The sequence below is a fragment of the Equus caballus genome, chromosome 19 (genome assembly GCF_041296265.1).
Source record: "Equus caballus isolate H_3958 breed thoroughbred chromosome 19, TB-T2T, whole genome shotgun sequence".
NCBI lineage: Eukaryota > Metazoa > Chordata > Mammalia > Perissodactyla > Equidae > Equus > Equus caballus.
The window spans coordinates 49709618-49731062 of record NC_091702.1 but is presented as its reverse complement, the minus strand read 5'-3'; the positions used below and the strand labels follow the sequence as shown (position 1 = coordinate 49731062).

Here is a 21445-nt window from a genome sequence, read left to right as displayed (position 1 = left end):
ATGGTCGTTTGTTCTCTGGAAAAAGGAGAGAATTGAGCTGGTTACACCTAGCACCAAGTCTTGCTCCAAACAGCTGATAAATCAGGCTTTGTTGAATAACTACGTGAATGATTGAGTGGTTATATTTAGACTAATGTGCTGAAAAATAAATTAAAAAATCTCTCTTTGGAAGCAAATGCCATTCTCTTATTTCTCTTGTTTCCCTTCCAGTATTTCATTCTGATGTTTATCGTATATGGCTTTGAAGTGGCATCTTGTATCACGGCAGCAACACAACGAGACTTTGTGAGTATGGGCTCAAAAAGCACAGAGCAAAAATGAGCATCTGAATCATCACTATCATCATCATAGCAGCTGACATGTATTGAGACCTTACTCCATGCCAGGCACCCTAATGCGCACATTAATAATAAATACATAATTTTACTTCATCTTTATAGTAACCCTATGAAATAGGTATTATCACTATGGTCATTTTAGAGATTAAAAAAATGAATCTTTAAAAGGTAAAGTACTTTGTCCAAAGTTACACAGCTGGTGAGCGAAAGAGAAGAATCCTGAGTCCAGGCGGCGAGACTGCCAGCCGCAAGCTTCTAACTGCACGCTCCTCACCACCCTGCCAGGGCCACTGGCCCTCCAACAGCATGATCAATAGTCCAGCACATCGAAGACTCCTCCCAGTGCAGCATCCTGCTTTCTCTCCTTTCCTCCACTCCCTAGCCTAAGGCACCCTGCAAGGCCTGTCCACCCTGGTCTCGGTGGGGTGAGACCATTTCTTTGGAGATGGGGGACTTCAGCCAACCAGAGCGGCCTCACACCCACCCTACCCCTACTCGGTGCCTCTGAGCAGTTTTACCCCAGGAGACAATGTTCAGTGCCCCCAGCAACAGGCCGAGCAAATCACTTTCCTCCTTGGGGACTGACTGGTGAGCTAACTCTCCCTCTTTGCTGATCCTCCCACCACAGTTCACACCCAACCTCTTCCTGAAGCAGATGCTGGAGAGGTACCAAAACAGCAGCCCTCCAAACAACGACGACCAGTGGAAGAACAGTGGCGTCACCAGAACCTGGGACAGACTCATGCTGCAGGTAATGCCTGTGGTCTTGGGGAGATGGCACCTTGTACCTAAACCAGTATCCAGAGGTGTATGTATGGTTGGGAGTAAAGTCAAAGGGAGGGGACCACAGCCTCCAAGGGGGTTTCCTTCAAAAAGAGACTTGACATAGGCAAGTTCATCTATTCTTCTTATGGCAGGGGGTATGGGGTGTACACATGACTCAGTGGGACCCTTAGATCTTCTATATTTTATTTCAAGCCACGATGCTGATTAGCTTCCATTTATAGGGATAATGACATTGTCAAGAAATTTAGATTAGTCACCCACTCTGCCCCCTTGGAACTCAGACATCACTTACAGTAAATAAAAAACGCCTCCTCCGCCCCGCAGTGAACTCAAGTGGCAGTTTTTGTCTCTTTGACTCAGTTAGCACCTTTTCACACCTCCTATGGGCTAGTCCTGCTAAGGACCACGGGCTATGGCTTGATTTGGTCACCTGGTTTTCTCTGACTGGCAGTCATACCTTATATTCAAGTTTACCTCAAATACCATCAAAAGTCCACGTCTTTCAGAATATCCACTATCACCCCTACATTGCCATATGTATATACATTCTTTTCCCCTACATAAGCCCTGATCTGACCCAACTCTCACACTACCCCCTACACCCCTCCCCTCCCAAACACCACCGCTTCAGTCTGTCATCAGCAAATTCAGTTATAGTCTCCACCCCTTTTGGAACTCTCTCTTTACCCTCTATCTTCTATAATTTCCTTCCCTTCTTCTTCTTTTTTTTTTTTTTGAGGAAGATTAGCCCTGAACTAACATCTGCTGCCAATCCTCCTCTTTTTGCTGAGGAAGACTGGCCCTGAGCTAACATCTGTGCCCATCTTCCTCCACTTTATATGTGGGAGGCCTGCCACAGCATGGCCTGACAAGCAGTGCGTAGGTCCACACCCAGGATCCCAACCGGTAAACCCCGGGCCACCAAAGTGGAATATGAGAACTTAACTGCCGCACCACCAGGCCAGCCCCTTCTTTCTCTTATTCTAATATTTCCATTCCAATATATATTTTTTTTTTTACTCCATTTGGACCTCCAATTCATTGGCCCCTTTTTCACCTTCTATGACTTCTCTGACTAGGTCAAGTATGTTTTCCACTCTGTTAGCAAGATCTAAGCTCTTCAAATGAAACACGAGTGCTCACACCTTTGTTTGCTTATTGAAGTATAGTTGACATACAATATTGTGTTAGTTTCAATTGTACGACATAGTGATTTGATGTTTATTTACATTACCAAATGATCACCTGATAAGACTAATGACCATCTGTCATCAAAGTTGTTACAATATTGTTGACTGTATTCCCCATGCTGTGTATTATATCCCCTTGACCTATTTATTTGATGACTGGAAGCTTGTACCCCTTAATTCCCTTCGCCTATGTCAGCCTTCCCTCTAACCCCCTCCCCTCTGGGAACCCCCACTTTGAACGTTCACACATTTGAAATATCCACTTACCAATTTTCTAAACCCCAGTCTGAAATAAGCCTGGCTCAAACTTAACCATTTTCCCCCAAAACGCTCAGGTCAAAGTACAGGATGATTATTTCCTTTGGTGAGATATTTTCATAAGCCAGTGGCAAAATAGGACATGCTTTTAAGACAGTTGACTTATCATCAAATTTGCTTGGATATATTTCTTCTAAAAGTTGAGAGATGCCCATAGTTTTAATTTCTTCCCTTGAAACATTTTAGCAAAATTTATAAAAAGGAAGGAAAGTGATATGAATTGTTTTTTATCCTCTATCCTCAATTCTGTCCAGGCTGTAAGGATATTAGTTTTGTGTTCATTAATTTTCCTTTCCTATGTGGAGGCATAGCTTTGTGCCACCAGGTTTTGGTTATTTTTTTTCCAGTTTATTTTCTCCCATTACAAAAGTAGAAAGTTAAAAATATAGAAAAGTTGGGGCTGGGCCAGTGGCGCAGCAGTTAGGTTCACACGTTCCATCTCGGCAGCCCAGAGTTCGCCAGTTCGGATCCCGGGTGCAGACATGGCACCGCTTGGCAAGCCATGCTATGGCAGGTGTCCCACATATAAAGTAGAGGAAGATGGGCACGGATGTTAGCTCAGGGCCAGGCTTCCTCAACAAAAATAGGAGGGTTGGCAGCAGATGTTAGCTCAGGGCTAATCTTCCTCAAAAAAAAAAAAAAAAAAAAATATATATATATATAGAAAAGTAGAACAAGAAGAATCACTCATAATTTCTTCACCACTAAAAATTTTAATTTTCTGGTTCTCAACTTGCTCATATGTAATATTAGAATAATTATACCTCTCTCACATTTTTGTATCAAGATAGTAGTATTTATTAAGTATTAGTATTTATTAATGGGCCCGACAATGTACTAGACACGCTAAGTGTATTAACAATTTAATCCTCACAACAACTCTATGAGGTAGGTACTATATTTATCCTAGTTTTACTGTTAAGAAAAATGAGGCTTAGAGAATTTAACTTGTCAAAGGCTACAGAGCTCATTAATGGCTAGTAAAGTAATAAATGTAAAAGTATTTTGCAAACTCCGAGACATGTTATCAATATCTTCAGTTCTCATTTGGGGATTTTTAGTAAACACAAGATGTGGTACACTTTCCATATCTTCTTTCTCCATAAAACCTCAGTTGCTACATTGATGGCTCTAGTTCCGACTGTGGAAGAGAACTTTGTGTCTCTCCTCTGCTGACAGGACAATTGCTGTGGCGTAAACGGTCCATCCGACTGGCAGAAATACACGTCTGCCTTCCGGACTGAGAACAGTGATGCCGACTATCCCTGGCCTCGTCAGTGCTGTGTTATGAACAGTCTCAAAGAACCTCTCAACCTGGAGGCCTGCAAACTCGGAGTGCCCGGTTATTATCACAATCAGGTGAGTCCTCTCTCCTCCCAAGACCTGCCAGAAAGTTCCTCTACTCTTCATGAGGAAAATACTGGTTAACTGTAGGTCATAGTCTCTCGGTAAGAAATTCTGCATCTTTTTTCCTAAAATTCATGGTAACTATTTCCTTCTCTGTTAGTAAAATGTGAACGCTAACCTAGGGCTGATCGGGGAAACTTTACATTTTAATAAAATCAACAGAACATGAGAACGCAACAGCAAAATCCAACTTTGTTTAAATGAAAACTATTTGTACAAGGTGGAGAATTAGTATTTCAAAAACTATTTACATTAAACAAAGATTTGCTCTTTTTTGCAAACTGTACATTGGAAGGGATGATATACAAAGAGAACATTTTGCCAGTTCCAAAGCAATGGGAATTGCTGAGGGTAAATGCAGTAATTATATATCCACATTCCTTAGGCAGTGGTAATATAGGATGGTCTTAATAAAATATTAGATTGGTGATTTGGGTAGAAGGGAGTTTACATACAGATGGCTTTTGAAAAAGTGTTTCCAGCCTAATGAGGATGATGTGATGATCATGAAAACTAACATTCAGTGAATATTTACTAAAAGCCAGATACTGTTCCAAGATCCATACATATATCAACTCATTTAACGCTCAAAGGCAGGTGCCAGTATGATCCCTATTTCATGGATGAGGAATTGAAATATAGAGATGCTAATAAGTACCTTGCCCAAGGTCAATCAGCTAGTAAGTGGTTGAGTCAGGATTCAAATGCTAACAATCTGGCTCCAGATCCCAGACTCTAAGCCAAGAAAGAATTTGGTAATAGTTCCGAAAAGCCCTGCAGAGAATCCTCCTATACTTGTGGTCAGCCTCCGAAATGGTGTATACTGCTTCGTGAGTTTGTGTGCCAGTTCACTCAATAATTGAGAAATGTCAGACGCTTTAGTCTTGGAGTAAGTAATACAAACTGCACTTCAGAATGAAGGACACTGGACTGCTGACCATCCCGCCACACCTGGCATGGTGCCTGGGCTTGGATTGGTTGCATTAATCCAGAAAAGGATGTGAGAGTGACACAGATTATTTTGCAGAGTCTTTCAAAACAACCCTCATTTAGCTCTTCAGCAACATTGTTTTGGCATCATTTTAATCAGTTATATTCAGACTGCTATAAAATTAAATTCATTGCCTATAATCACAATATGCAATATAACGATCACTCTCAGGAGTAATAAAATGCTTTCAATATTTCAACACTGGAACTGGCCCATGCAGACATATCTTGATTGGACTGTAATTGCATACAAACTATGATCTCTTGGAAGGGGACAGAAAAGAATGTCTGCCCTCAGATAATCAGTTTATCTCTCAGCAACACTATTCTCACTGGCACATGTAACATTCCAGTAATGAGGGAGCTCCACATCTGTCTTGACAACCCTTCTAATGCCGTTTCTCACAGTTCTTTGGCCTCACTTTGTCCTTAACATTTCCACTTCCACTGCCCATCAGTGGCACCACAAGTACAACCTCATTATCACTCAACCCCACTCCCCAACCAGATTCCTGAATCCTGAACTCCCTCTCTCTGTCTGACTCTCTGTGCTCCTACTTTCTCAGTCTCACTCATTCTTCACCCTTGAATAATCTCTTATCTATTAATCCTTTCCACATCTCCCTACCCCAGTCCCCCAGATTCTTACACACCACCCTTCTCTCTGAGTCCTGCTAATTCTCCTAGAGCAATCCTTTTCTGCAAAGCAAAATATGCCACCACAGTACCTGATCTACTTTACTTGTACTATTGCAGTTGACACCTTGAACTATATTATAATTATTTACTCACAAGTCTATTTTTTCTATAAGTAAGTCTCCTTGAGGGCCATGCATTATTCAATTCTGTATCTTCAACACCTAGCATAATGCCTGGTACAAAGCAAGCATCAATTAATGTTTGGTAGGTGGGCAAATGGCTCTCTTTTTCACATCCATATTGTAGGTTTTCAAGATCTACATTGTACAAATGGAGGCTAATCAAATTAGAGAAGCCATCATAAGTGTGGAAATAATAGAAATCAACCAGAACCTCACATAGCATGTGAGATGCAAATATGGGCATTCTTACATCTCGGGCCATCTGCCCCAGAAATACTGTGTGCAAATTCTGATCTCTCCACCTCAAGAACATTATGATGGAATGAAGGAAGATCAAGTTCAGCACCACTTCACTTATGAAAAAGCACTAAATGAGAAAAGGTGAAAAAACTGGGCTTTGTCTGAGAGCTCTGCGAGGGCAAGAACCATTTCTACGTTGTCGTAGCTGCATGCCCAGCCCAGTCCTGGCACCTGGCATAGGCGGGCTCATGTACATATTTTTAGACAAATGACTACCTCCCAGGATGGTCAGGAGGCTCAAGTGAGTAATGGATGTAGGAGGGTTTGTGAACCGTCAAGTGTGTCACAGATGACACTTGTAATCATTACTTCTTATCACATTCCATTCATCCTATCAATGTCAGTTAGGTGCCTACTTTGTGCCAGACACATGTTCTAGGTTCTAGAGATTCAACAATGAGCAAGATAAATCTCCACCCTTGTAAAGCTTGCACCATAGTATGGGAGGCAGACAACAAAGTTACCAAACAGATACATGGTAAATTCCAGGTAGTGATAAATGCCATGAGCAGAAATAAAGCGGAGTAAATACATAAAGAATGATGGGGAAAGGGGGGCTGGCCCCGTGGCCAAGTGGTTAAGTTCGCGCGCCCCGCTGCAGGCGGCCCAGTGTTTCGTCGGTTCGAATCCTGGGCGCAGACATGGCACTGCTCGTCAGGCCACGCTGAGGCAGCGTCCCACATGCCACAACTAGAGGAACCCACAACGAAGAATACACAACTGTGTACCGGGGGGCTTTGGGGAAAAAAAGGAAAAAATAAAATCTTAAAAAAAAAAAAAAAAAGAATGATGGGGAAAGGGTATTTTTCTCTATGGTTGTCAGGAAAGGCTTTGTTGAGATGATTTTTGCACAGAGTTCTGAATTAAGTGAGGAAATGAGACCCTGGAAGATTGGGGAAGAGAGTTCTAAAGAAAGGAAGAAGCAAATGCAAAGGCCCTGAAATGGGAGCACTCGTAGCTTTTTGGAGGAACATCATGGAGATCAGTATGGCAAGACCAGAATGAGTGAAGGAGGAGCAGAAGGCAAGGATGGACCCAGATTTTGTAGGGCCTGAAGTTTATAAGATTTGTAGGGTTCCTCCTTAGGAAAAACAACAAAACAATACACATACAGCATTACGCACAGGACCTTGAAATGGTCTTGCAAGTAAGGAGTCCTGAAGCTTAAGCTCATTAGCTTTACAGTGAAACTCTGTTAGTGGAAGCTGGGGTCACAGAGAGAAGCAGGGCCATGTCAGACAGTACCTCACGGGCCATCGTGAGGACTTAAAATTCCATTTTAAGGGTGGTGGGAAGCCATTTTTTGGAGTAGCAATGTGAAGTGATCTGATTTATGTCTTATAAGCATCCCTCTGGCATTGTGTGGAAGCCAGCAGGAGAGGCCAAGAGTGGCCTCAGGCCTCTTGGAGATCAGGTGGGAGGCTAGAGTAGCAATCCTGGAGGGACGCCCTGGTGGACTGAGGTGGCTGCAGGAAGTACTAAACGTTTGGATTTGAGATATATTTTAAAAGTAGACCCAAAAGGTTTTGCTTAAGTATTTAATGTTGGATAAGAGAAAAACAGTTAAGGATAATTCTGAACTTTGCCATTTGAGTATCTAGGTGAATGGTGGTGCCTGTAACTTAGACGGAGAAGAGTAAATGGGAGAGAAGTCAGGGCAGATGTAGCAAAAGCAGAGCGTGTAAGTGGACTGACAAGGGACTGGGGCAGACCAGAAAGGACAGAACCTCAAGTGGCCACCTGTAGCACTGGGTGGGGCCTAAACTTCAACGTCAGCTCTCCAAGGACATTTTCCTCTGGACCTCAGTGGTTCCTGAAAACAGTCTGGGTGTGGCATTTCCTAGGCTTTCTTGTGACCCCAGGGCTCTAGGAGAGGTCACTCAAATGGCAGGTCCAGCCCTGCACATGCGTATCACTCCAGCCCTTTGCACAGTGAGTAGAACAGAGTGCACCCCGTATGAAAACTTACTGGACCACACATGAATGAATGAGTCGATGCATAAAAAATCAATCACTCTTTCGCACATACACTGTGGCTCTTCAAAGTCTCACTAGAATCCAGTAAATATATTGAAATATGATGTCAAATGAGAATTTAGAAAGCATGGCATAGGGGTTCCTTTAATAATTACAAAAAAAAAGCCTCTGGTTTTCATAGACTGGAAGCACTTTTATTTAAAAACAAACAAATCAAAAAGTAACTCCGCCCTCAAACAAATCACCAATAAAATCTTGGGGGAGAAAAAAATTCAAATTTTACTAAGAATACTTTACATTGTCTATGTATTCAATACAAAAAAAACCCATTATGCTAAAATAGCAGCACCTTTGTTAGTTAGACTGAATGATAAAGACACAAGTGAATGTGACATAGAGTAGTTGTTCAACAGGATTATTTCTATCCCCTTAGCAAAGCACTGGTAACACCTGGCTGTCCACAGGGATGTGGAAATAACCTGGTTATGTTAAACTAGACTTTGGACTGGCATTGATTCAAATAGCAATCAGCTTTCCCACCCATCTCTGACATCTTTTGTTCTGGTTCCTCTCCCACCGATGGGGAACCGCCCCCTCCTCCAGGGCTGCTATGAACTCATCTCTGGACCAATGAACCGACACGCCTGGGGGGTTGCCTGGTTTGGATTTGCCATTCTCTGCTGGACTGTGAGTATTTCCTGGCACCTATTTTACTTCCGAGAAGACGATGATAAGGAGAGACCTTGAGTTTGCCCCCTGGTGAGCCCAGCCACACTCAGACCTGAGGACTAGTCAGGAAGCTGCTGGCACTAGAGCAAGGACACTGGATTCCCTTGGGAGATGGGGAGTCAACTTCCCCTACCATGAGAAGGACATGCCCTAACCAGATCCTTCTTCTGGCCGACAGGGATGCACCTGCCTGTACTCCAGCTCTCCAGATCTCATTAATTTGGTCCAATTAGATATCAAAGACTGTCCTCTATCTAGCTGGCTCCTGCCTGACACTAACCTGCCTCGTCCCTTTCAAAGAGCTGCCTCCACCAGTCTCACCTTGTCCTTCTGCCCACCTTATCTGATGCATGTGCAGCAAGAGGGTAGGGTAGTGGTCTCAGCCCTGGCTGAGCATTAACACCTCCTGAGGGAGCTTGGGGGAAAAGAAGCATGCCTGGACCCCAACCTCTGAGATTTTGATTCAGTTGATCTGGGGGCAAGATCCAGACTTTTAAAAACATTTTTTCCAGATGATTCTAATTTCCTATCAGGATTAAGAACCATCGCATTCAGGAAGCAGTCCCCAACTTTTGGTTTCCGAACCCTCTAACATTCCCCAAAATTATTGAGGACTCCAAAAAGCTTTTGTGTATGGGGCTATATCTACTGATATTTATACCCTATGGGAAATTAACAGAGAATTATTTTAAGTACTTATTAATTCATTTAAAATAATAAACCAATCACAAGTTAACATTAACAATATATTTTTGTGGAAAAAGTGACTATTTTCCAAAGCAAAAAGATAGTGAGAAAAGTGGCCTTGCTTTACATTTTAAATCTCTTCAATGTCCAGCTTTAATATGAGACAGCTGGGTTCTCATATTTGCTTCTTCATTTAATCTGCTATAATAGTTGCTTAAGTTGAAGAATTTGAAGAAAATCTATCCTCACACTGATATGTACTTGAAAAACCAGGAATGTTTTGGTAGCTTTATTTAAAGATAATTGTGAATATTCTTTTTTGGTACCAAACAAAACTTGAAAAGTAGTAGTTTCTTAAAGATTAGTTGCAATATGGAATCTGAAACTATGTCAACAAAATATTCAGACTATTACACGTTAAAATACATTACTTTGGTTGGTTTTGCAGTTTGCATAAATCTTTTATCCATTCATGATTCTATAACATCATGCATTGGTTATATAGGGGAAATATTGGTTCACTGTGTTATGCATATCTTCCAAATGTTGGCTGATTTCTTTATGCAGTACCAAGACATCACATTTGATATTACCACATTGGAAAAGACCTCACGCATGGGGATGCTATCACGCGCATCACCACAGATGCACGTTCTCTGATTTTTCTTGACTGCTCAAATTTATCATCAGCAACAAATATTGTCAGTTGTTTTCCTTGAAGTGACAGACTCACTTTGTAAATTTTCAAGAAAATGTCCGCCAAACACCCAATCTGAATAACCAGAGCTTGTCTGTTAGTCATTTTTTCGGGTAAAAATTGCATTTCATGAAAAACTGGCTAGTTCAGGGCACAACTCAATCACACAAGTGCTTTTCCTCAAGACAACCATCACATTTCAGTAGGCAACAAAACCGCCTTATGCACACTTCCTTTCTGTAGTGCAGAGTAGTCAAAACACGTGTACTCAAGGTCAGCATCTAATAAAATTAGGAATTCTTGGGGGCCAGCCCTGTGGCCAAGTGGTTAAAGTTCCATGGCGGATCTGCAAGAGACCCCCGGTATTCCAGCCCCTTGTCTGAGTCAACCATCTCGAGTTCTGTGGCGCATTCTTTAGAAGCAGCTGTTCCAGGCCACAGGCATCTTTGGGAAAAGAGGGAGTCCCCTGGGAGGAGAGGTTCAATAGTAGAAGCAAGAAACTTGTATCCCCAAATGGTACATACTAGAAATAGGACTCCACTGGAAGGTAATTAGTCCTGATGGGAAGAAGAATTTCCCTAGGGGGCTGGTTTAGCACAGAGTTGAGAGAGGCAAGCCCAGCAGACTGGGAGTCTAGGTGCAGCAGACGGGGGCAGGGAGGGAGAACGAGCAAGCTGCTCTGAGTGGCAGGATGGATTCAGTATTACTTCTGCCCTGTGATGTTGCTTACGGCAAGATAACTCGTAAAAATCCAGTGTGACCTAAGCCTCAATGAACGTAACTTCATTTTTCCCCCCAGTATGAGATGTTTCTAAAACAATTCCTTATTTCTTTTTGGTTTGTTTTTCGTATTCTAGTTTTGGGTTCTCCTGGGTACCATGTTCTACTGGAGCAGAATTGAATATTAACCATAAAGTGTCATCACCACACCACCTTCCCCCCATGACTCCGGATTTGGTGCTGGAACCCCACTCTCCTAATATTCCACATTTGTGCTCCACGGGAACACGTGCATTCTTCCTCGAATTACCCAGTCGGTTGGTAGGGAGTTCCTTTAGGCTCTCAGGCTCCTGAAATTCTCACCACTAGTGTCTTCACCCTGGTCTAGGATTCTGCAACATTTTACAGACTGTAGGAAGGGAAGAATTTAGAAAGTCGCTAATAAGTCCTCCCATCTCTGGTTATTTTTAATTTGGGTGCGTAAAGACATTCACAGGAACCCCTGTTCTCACAGCAAGCCGCATCTGTACTTGGACAGCAAATCCGTGTTTCTCACTACTTTCCGTCAGCTGACGGCTGTCCAGGTGAGAAGGAAGGAAAAGGTTGCTGAAATACATCCATCTTCTTCGCCTTTGTCCCACGGTGGCCCCCACCTACAGAGACTCAAGTGATTCTCTAATGCCACCTCGGGATCCTTTTCTTCTCCAGGACAACACCCAATCTCGAGTTAACAATGGTTGAAATTTCCTCTCAGACATTGCCGAGTCAAAAGTGTTTAAGTAACCTCAATCTCTCATTAATTGAAAGTGTGTGGACTTTTTGGGACGAAGCAGGAGCCTGTTATATATTTTCCAGTCTCAACTTGAAAACTCTTTCAAACAGGAGCGAAGCAAGTCAACCACTAGAGGGGTGATTTGTGGTGATTTTTGTTTATTGTCAAAATATTTCTCTTCTGAGCTATGTTTCCATCTGTGGTCCTGAAGAAGGTTCTTCTAACTCAGCATCTGTTTGCCTAGTCTTATAAATAAAGAGGGCTTTTAATTATGTTCACTTTTCGTTTTCACTTATGTCATAATTGGTCATAAATGAGATTAACAAAATGGCTGTTCCGACAGAAGAGTTTACTCGGCTCACCGGTATTAAAGTTGAGATGGAAAATGCAATAGGGCGTGTTTCCTGCTGGGTACCGGGAACCCTGCCCTGCAGTTAAAGGGTTGGAGCTTCTAAGTTTACTTTTACTTTTCCCTCCTGCTGTACTCCGCCCAGAAGGGTGATGGAGCTGCTGCTCCTCAAATCCCCTTCCTCCTGCGATGGAAGCATCTCTGACTCCAACCGCTGAACTGTGTCCCCTATGAAGAAAATGGACCTGTCACTGCAGGGTCCTACTCCCAGCCAACTCAGTCACAGGGAATACCCCAGGCCCACGTCCCTGACCAGGTTCCCGTGAGCTAGGCTGAGCCCCAGGCAGGAAGGGACAGGGAGGAGCAGGGTGGGCAGGGTGGGCGGCATGCCTCTGCTGGGCACCAGGTGGTAAAGCGGGGACAGCAGCCTGATCCAATTCCCAGGATAGCACGTCCTGACACACAGCCAGCCTGCCCCTCCCCTGCCTCGCCTTGTCTCTCCAGGACAGAGCTTCGAGCTTCAGGTGTCACGATCAATGACTTCTGCGCTTGGCTGAGAAGGTTCTCTGGGGTCCACCAGAAGAGCGGAGAGGGAAGGAGCTTACTCTGGGCAGAGCTTTGAATGCCCTCTCTCCCATCTCCCTTGCCACACTCTCTCATGTCCTGGTGGCTTTTTCTTCCACTGCTAACTAGGTGTTCCAGTGCCCTGGTGCACTCCACTGGCTGAGGAAATCCTGCCCCAGACCCACTCCTGCCTTCCCCTCCAGGGCCTCGTGCTCCAAAATTCTCTCTACCTACAAAATTCCCTTCTTTGTGATTTGATCTCAATTAGGTTAAGGGAAAGCCTTTTGCAAACTAATTCACACTAAGGGGTGAGTGACAACTAGTCCTCACTCTTAATCGTCTCTGCAGATTTTTCCCTGATAACTGAAACTGATCTCTAGTTGGTGGAATCCAACGCAGCAGGGATGGGAGCAGGAAGGAGCTATTGTGGGGCATGGCCCACCTGCTGCTCCTTAAATCTTATCACCTGCCTTCTCTACCAAGAAGTAACTAGAAAGAGAATGGGCCTTCAGTTAGCCCCTGCCCCCTGCCCCCTGCCCAGCTAGTTTCCTACAGGGAGCCTCAGTCTCATCCTTCATAGAAAATGCAAATTCCACTGTAGATGTGGATCAGGCTCTGCTCTTCCCAAAACCAAATAAGGCCCTGAAGCCAGGTATCCACCATGTCCGGGCACCCAGTGGGGGAGGACACACCTTCCACTGAGACAGACCCAGGCCTGAGGAGTCCCCTGCAGAGTGTAGCCGTTGAGGACTCCTGCGCTTCCTGCTGCAAGGAGCTTCAGTTCTGGCTTCCCTCCCTCTCCACCCTCCCTGGAAGCCCAGCCTTCCCCTCTTTCTTCTGGCTTCTGGGACTGGAAGTAGGGCTCACAGTGAGACTAAGCCGCTGCTCAGGGGGAGGCCCAGGCCCAGCCTCACCAAAGCCACCTCCAGCCCCATCAGAGCAGGGAGGGGAAGGAGAGCAGGAGCCTGGCTCTGGGCTGCTGGCAGGTTGCTGGGCTCGAGACACGCCCAGACAAAACCATCTTGTGAAAACTTCCCACTGCTCCAACAGTTGGTCTGCCCGCTTATCGGGTGGGCAAAGAGCACTTATGACTTAACACCAAAAATATGTCAGGCGAACTCTGGGCTAGGTTTCACTGGATTGCAACACCAGATGGGTCATCACGCTCTCTGCTCTCTCCCTTGGCCGTTTCCTCCCCAGATTGCTACTCAGCCTCCTGGGAAGCTGTTTACCCTGAAGGTTGAAAGCCCACTGCTCCTATCGTCAGCCCTGTAGCTTTTTTTCCTACATCGGCTGTAATAAAAAGGAACTTCTATTCTAAGGAGCAGATCAAGTACTTTCTGGCTACCCATAAAGAAAAGGAGGAATAATAGTCATGTGAATTTGAAAACCTAATCTCCTCTCTTCCCCACCCCCACCCCCACCAATCTGATTGACAAGCCAGGCTGTGGTCGAGGAATTGAAAACTTCTGGTTCTCGTTTCTATTGATGGAACAATTTCCTTTCCCCTTCTGTAGGTAGTATTTCCTCTAGTTTCTCTTCCCTGCTTCACCTCACCCAAATCCTTATCGCCTCCTATACGCGAGACTGAATCAAAGAAGAAACCCAGAGGAGGCTAGCTGTAAGCAATTGAGTTTGCTTTCGTGTGTGACATCTTTATCCTAAGGCTCAAGTGGCCACGTGCAATGAGGAGATCCAAAGTCACCTTGGAAAAAGGCAGTTCCCAGACCTTCTCCAACCAACCCTTCCCTCAACCCCCAGCCAGCTCCCAACACACACACACACACACACACACACGCATGCGCGCACAGATGCACACGTGTGTGCGCGCACACACACCCCTTTGCAGGAGACAAATAGCCACATCCTGGGGTTAAAGACAACTGGTGCCATGAGACCCTACTTTCTAGTGGCCTCCACCCTGAGTTCCTCTTGGAAAAGAAAGGGCAGCCTGTGACCTTCAGAAGCTAGCCTGGCACTCACAACTAGGCCATGGTATTCCAGTAGACACAAACAATCTCATAGAACACCAGCCTCAGAGAAAGTCACTCTGAGACTAAGACAAAATGAGGGAAAGCAAGGCCACTTTAGAATTCTAAGCACACACAGAAACAAGGTCACTGTGCCACCCACAAAATGCCCCACACACCCTTTCTTGACTAAAATGAGCGACTGCTACATGTTTACCAATTACAGCTCTATTCTCCTGCCAGTCCCTCCCTGTGAACAAAATGTATTGATACACACAATCGTAGAATCGTCCCCACTTTTTGACAGTGTCCAATACAGAGCACACCCTGCTTCTTTCGACTCTCCCCAAATGACCCAACTCAAACCCAAACGCCATGGTATCTTCTAATTCCATTTTCCTGAGACACGTCACAGCTCCCCATGGTGTGTTCGTGCTCACTGCAGTGAGTCATAAGCCCAGTTTATTTATCTGCAGATGTGTTCCTGGGGGTCTTTGGTTGAAGGGCATACTATAACTGCCCATCCTTATTTCCTCTCTTTGTATATTTGTGAGTTTATTTGTCCGTCACCATGAAGTGGTTAAGAACATCAGCTTTGGAGTCCAATACCTGGCCCCAAATCCCAGCTATGCATGACTCTGGCAAGTCACTTCACCTCTCAGAAACTGCTTCTGGAAAACACATCCATGCTCACGTGAGACTGAGAGGGCTCAGTAAGATACACAAAGTGTGCATTAGAATGGCTAACAGCCTGTACGAGATACCAACAGGAAGTTATACCATAACTCTGGTCTGAAAAACTGTTTGGCCCATAATCCCAGGGAACATGCCAACTAATGTCATCTTACTTCAATTTATTGCAATAAGCTTGATGACCAAAGATACTGGTCCAAATTTACTGGCACTCAAACAATAGCTGTGAGTAATAGCTTTTTAGCAAAACTCCTACTCGATTGTGGAAGAATGTACTAGGGTCATCAAGATAAGGCATTTTAATGGATACATCTCAAGTTCTGGGTATAATTTCTAGAATCCTAGCTACAAATGAGATCTCTGCCCTTGCTGCCCTCACAGAGAAATCTCAAAATCTCCTGATAATGTAATATTATAGGGGAAAAAAACAAGATATAGGAGTCAAAAGAGACCTGGGTTCAAATCTTCTCTCTTCCTCTTACCAACTTTGGGAAGTGACTAACCCTGAATCTGTTTTCCCTTTGCTGTACATATATACCTATAGGGCTACTGGAAAGTTAAAGTGAAAAACACAGGGAAACATCAATATGGAACAAGCATTCAATTATCGTCATGCTCCACTATTTACCAACCTCTCCTTCAAGGTCCAGTGTTACACACACCCGCAACATACGTACGGAAGGTTCAAATTCATTTGAGGTTTCAACTCAACAGTTGTCATGGAACAATGGAGCCTTGCTCCCTGGGGCAGGGCCTCTCAGCCGCATCTTTGTGAATCCCTTTGAGATCTATCAACGCCTCTCGGCAGGTGTAAGATGGTCTTCAGTGTACTTAAAACCAATGAAGGTGGCACTAGCTTAAATATGTAAGGTACTAAGGGCCAGACCTTTTGAAAAAAGTGTTGGGGTGTGATTGGCAAAAAAGAACTTAGGAAATGTACCGGACCATGCTTTATCTTGTGGGACACGTTAATGGCTCTTGGCAGAGACTATGTATAGGACTTGTGGAAAGCAGAGGTTTCGAGTCTTTCACGTCTACGAAGAGTCCATTCACAGAGCCTTTGGGGCCCCCAGGAAACCTGTCTGACAGGGGCTCGAGTGGAAGTGAGGGAGCTAAGGACAGAAAAGCCAGGGAGGGAGTTTGGAAAAAAGATGAAAAGGACCAAATGAGAACGGAATGTGCTCATTGGTACCTAGAAGATCCCAAACTTCTCTAGGAGGTACGACAGGGATACAGATTCAGGAAAACTCCCTCAAAGAATGAGAGAAGCCCAGGTGAAGGCGTTATAGTGTAAAGGTCTTGAAGTCAGAAGAGCTGAGTTAGCACCCTGACTGTGCCATTTACTAGCTGTGGGACTTCTGGCAAGTCCCCCACCTCTTCGGAACCTCCACTCCTCATCTCCCCTACTTATCTCAAGAGTCCACTGGATCAATAAAGTGTGTGTAAAAACATCACAAACCCTAAGGCACTATAAAAATGAGTGGCAGTGTAAGCGAGAAAAAATCAATACAAACTTGAAAGTAGCACAGTCTTCATGTTAAGTATTTGTGATGCCCAAATAGACTGGACCCGTAGAATCCTTGGCAATATCTATATCTATAATACTCAAAGAGCATGGCCTCTTTGTGGGCATTGATAAGGAAAAACACACAGGGCAGGAACTGGGGGAAGCTCGGTTCCTTTGAGGCCAAACTCCCCTGCCCAGCTGTGGAGGGAGAGCAGGGTTATGGCGGCAATGGGCAAGGAGCAGCCACGTGCCTCCAGCCAGTCATGGCGCTGCAACGCCCAGTGCAGATAAAGTGGCACAGCAGGGAACTAAAGGCCTTCAACATTATCTCCCAGCTTGAGAAGTTTCATAACGATTTACTTAAATGACTGGCACATTACCTTGGTTGAAAAAATTATCTGAAGAATAGTAATAGGCATAGTATAGCGCTTTCTAACCTTCAAGAAAAATGCGGATGCCTTGTTAATAGCTGAAAACACACAGGGAGTTTCCACATGGTGCTCACTGTATTTTGTTTCCACCTAATGAGAAACTGAGTCCTCATATATAGATCCTCAAATTCCTTCACACACTATTCTCTTCCCTTACCCTCCCCAACCATGACCAGGGACCCACAGCCTCCAAACTGGGAACTCCTGGCATGGGCTGTTGGCAATTACAATAGTTCAGTCTGTATATGATTACAATTAAGAAATTAGGACTGGGGCTGGCTCCGTGGCCGAGTGGTTAAGTTCGTGCGCTCCGCTGCAGGTGGCCCAGTGTTTCGTTGGTTCGAATCCTGGGCGTGGACGTGGCACTGCTCATCAAACCACGCTGAGGCGGTGTCCCACATGCCACAACTAGAAGGACCCACAACGAAGAATATACAACTATGTACCGGTGGGCTTTGGGGAGAAAAAGAAAAAAATAATAAAAAAAAAAAAAGGAAAATTGGGACAGAAGGCTAGAGAAAGATTCTGCAGAAAAGAGGAAGAAGTACAAGCGGGGAAATATATGAAAATCATTTCTTTGCTAAATAAAGAAAAAACATAGCTTTTACTTGTCCCTACGGAGTTTAAGGTAAACTAGGCCAGCCCTAGGTAAACCTGTCATGTTTATAAAATCTATTTTCCTTTGTTTGTTTTTGAGGAAGATTAGCCCTGAGCTAACTGCTGCCAATCCTCCTCTTTTTGCTGAGGAAGACTGGCCTTGAGCTAACATCCATGCCTATCTTCCTCTACTTTATACGTGGGACGCCTACCACAGCATGGCATGCCAAGCAGTGCCATGTCCGCACCTGGGATCCGAACCGGCGAACCTCGGGCCACCAAAGCAGAATGTGCGCACTTAACTGCTGCACCACCAGGCTGGCCCCTCTATTTCCTTTCGAATTCTCCTTCTGCACTTGGGTGGTGACTGCTGTCTTTCTTGGGAATCCCCAAGCCCTTCTATTCCTTCCCTCTTCCTGTTTGGCAAGATTATTTCCTCTTATTGGATGGCACTCATTCACGTTAAAGTTTAACAATTAAAGCGTCACGTAACGATGGATTAAGAGATCCTGGAGCACAGTGGCATAACACTTGCTTAAGAACGTCCACATCTGTGTTATTTATGTGTCCATTCACCTATGCAAACAAAATACTCTTATTTCTGTTCTGACTCAGTATCCATCTCCTATCACCCTCCTCAGTCATCCACGTCCCTGCCCCCCACGCCAGGAAGCTCAGCCGTCCTGGTGGCTTCTCTCCCAAATCACTGCCACTGCCTGACTCAGCGCCATGGCCCGGACCTTCCTTCCAGATCAAAGGTTTCTGAAGCCCTGGGCCCCACTCCTTCCCATCCTATACCCAACCAGGTGCGCCCCGGGCAGCCCTGTGCGCCCATTATTGATCATGAGAAAGGAGCAGGCTCAAGAGGCTGAAGAGAACACAATGTGGCCCAGGAAACGAGATGCAGGGGCACCTGCCACAGGCCTGGAGCTGGCTGTACCAGGAGGATGTACACAGGAAGAACAGGAAAGAGGAACAGAGGGATGAAGGAGAGTGGGAGGGAGATGGCTTCGTCTCATTTGTTTTGTCTTTAAGCTGTTTAGGACTATGGATACTGAAATGAAGACATCTGCAGGCCTCGAGAAACAGTAAAAAAAACAAGACTGAACACCCAAAGCATTTTCGTATTTTACTACGGAGGTAATTTCAGTGTATTATTACATAATATGTAATTTGTAAACTGTTAATTCGTATCCTACACGTACAAAATCATTTTACAAAATTGCTTAAAAAACTAGTAGATAATGTGTTGTCTGCTGGGCTACTCCTGGAAGGCGTACCGGGCACGTGACACCCACTGCAGAGTAGCAGCAGCAGCAGCAGCCAGCACGACGGCGGCTGCCTCTCCATCTGACACTGTCGTCCCGCCACCCCTTCATCCCCAAGTTCACTGCACCTTGATTCTTCACCTTTCTCCCCACTTCTGTGGCCGTCTCCTCATCTGGGACCCACCTCTGTACAGATGACCACGCAGGATAAACGAGTAATAGAAATATATCTTCGTACCTTTCTCACTTGGATGAGAACAATTCTGGTTCTCTGGGACAGTCACCAATCTTACTCTCCGTGGCCTTTTTTATCCCATAATGTATCACTTCAAACTTAAATAAACCTCCCTCAATCAGAGTTCTCAAGTAGCCTTCATCATATCTTTTGAATAGTCCTTTTATACTTAGTCCTTCAAGTATCCATAACATTTAAGGCTCATGATCAAAACAACTAAGAATGCTGTCTTGCTACCATTGTTTTACATTCCTTATCACCAGGAGCTCTGCTAAGAAAATACAAAAAGGAAAAATTCAACTCAACAATTAGCTCCAACAAGTTCTTAATGTGTGCTACTAGGTGAAGTCTCTAGGCCAAAATTATTGCAATCAAATATTCTTCCAAACATCACCAGACAATCCAGGGTCATGGGCCAGACCAGAAATCCACTGTGATGTTGATATATAGAGGATTATAATCCACAGAGAGTAATTTATAAACACAACTGCTCAACCCATCTGTTCTCCAGACTCGTGACACCTGATGTAAGAGCTTCATCCTAGGGATAAGAAGAACATATGTGAATGATGAGACAGGAATTTAACATATATTTCCACTGCTTTTTGCCTTGCCACAAACTTTGGCAAAAGCACCTTTGTAAATTATTGCACCTGTTGGGTTTCCTACTGCAAAAAATGTTTATTTTCTCCATGTAAGGTAACGAACACCAATGACAGCCAGGTCTTCGTGTGTCAGACCCCATTGTAAAACCCTGAGGACCAATGATAGAGTCACTGCCACAGTGAGCCCCCAGACTACAGGACAGAGGAACGTACAAGTAACACTGATACAATGTGATACACGTCATCCACTGCTAACAGGCCCTTGGATAAGCTTCAGGGGATCTATGACCCCTCCAATGTTGTCGGGAAAATTCTGTCTGTAGGCAGGGAGGGTACATAGCTTTCAAGAGTCTCAAACAAAGTTAGCATGTGTGTAGAGAAGGAGTAATGGAGGGGGGACCTAACTTCATGAGGGAGGCTGGGGAAGGGTCATAGAGAAGGTAAATTTGACTGAGGCTTACAAGAGGAAAAATTCACTAAGTGAAGAAGGTGAGGGAAAGGGCACTCGGGAAGAGAGACCACCCTGTGCAAGACGCACGGACACGCCAAGAGCAGGAGGCATCGGAAGAAGTAACGGTGGCCTGGAGTCCGGGGACGTGGGGAGAGGAGTGGGTGGTGAACTGAACTGGTCTCTAGGAGCTTAGTGGTGAAAAGCAATACGTTTCAGACACAGTAACAACGTGGATGAAGATCAGAAACATAATGTTGAGCTAAATGAAGTCAGAGGAAAATAATACAGTATCACTTCATTTATACACAATGGAAAACACGCAAAACTAAACAATCTTGTATATAGGGATACAAACATATGGGAAAACAAGAAAACCAAGAACAGCAGAAATAATTATAATTATCACAATACTTATCACAAAAATTCAGGAAAGCGTTACCCCTTGGAGTCGGGGGAGGGTTTGAGAGTAGGGAGGGCCACACAGGTAACAGGCATAAAGTGGGCAGGGGACACACCAGTGTTCAGGGCATCAGGGATCTCCAAACTTTTCATACAATTTATAGGGTATTCTTTTATATCTATTTAATAATTTTTTTTTAAGATTTTATTTTTCCTTTTTCTCCCCAAAGCCCCCCAGCACATAGTTGTGCATTTTTAGTTGTGGGTCCTTCTAGTTGTGGCGTGTGGGATGCTGCCTCAACATGGCCTGATGAGCGGTGCCATGTCCGCGCCCAGGATCCAAAAGGGCAAAACTCCGGGCCACCGAAGCACAGTATGTGAACCTAACCACTCGGGAATGGGGCCGGCCCCATAATTATTACTATTATTTTTTTAATTTAAAGAGAAAAATGCACCCCTATGGACAAAGACTAAAAAGACACATGGAAAACAGAAATAGTTGTTTGTTAAAGTGGTAGACTCTAACAAAAGGACTAAAAGTCTTTTAATATTGTTTTAAAACACAGACTCTAACAAAGCCCTGTAATATTGGACTAAAAGTCTTTTGATATTGTTTTAAAATGTAGACTCTAACAAAAGGGCTA

At 44.3% G+C, this 21445-nt stretch overlaps 2 protein-coding genes across 8 annotated transcripts in view; one reads left to right on the top strand and one right to left on the bottom strand.

Moving 5' to 3' along the window:
• The window catches only part of UPK1B (uroplakin 1B), a 28273-nt gene extending 16267 nt beyond the window's left edge, over positions 1 to 12006 (top strand). The window contains exons 4-8 of the mRNA XM_001500783.7: positions 211 to 285; positions 967 to 1089; positions 3812 to 3991; positions 8731 to 8814; positions 11098 to 12006. Coding sequence (XP_001500833.5) covers positions 211 to 285; positions 967 to 1089; positions 3812 to 3991; positions 8731 to 8814; positions 11098 to 11148 — 513 coding nt within the window. The 3' untranslated portion in view covers positions 11149 to 12006. The remainder of the gene's footprint in view (positions 1 to 210; positions 286 to 966; positions 1090 to 3811; positions 3992 to 8730; positions 8815 to 11097) is intronic.
• A 6953-nt stretch (positions 12007 to 18959) lies between these two features.
• Positions 18960 to 21445, bottom strand: part of B4GALT4 (beta-1,4-galactosyltransferase 4) — a 53509-nt gene continuing 51023 nt past the window's right edge. For all 7 annotated transcript variants that reach the window (XM_070243751.1, XM_023623714.2, XM_070243749.1 and 4 more), the window contains one exon: positions 18960 to 19887. In XM_070243751.1, coding sequence (XP_070099852.1) covers positions 19755 to 19887 — 133 coding nt within the window. In that variant the 3' untranslated portion in view covers positions 18960 to 19754. The remainder of the gene's footprint in view (positions 19888 to 21445) is intronic.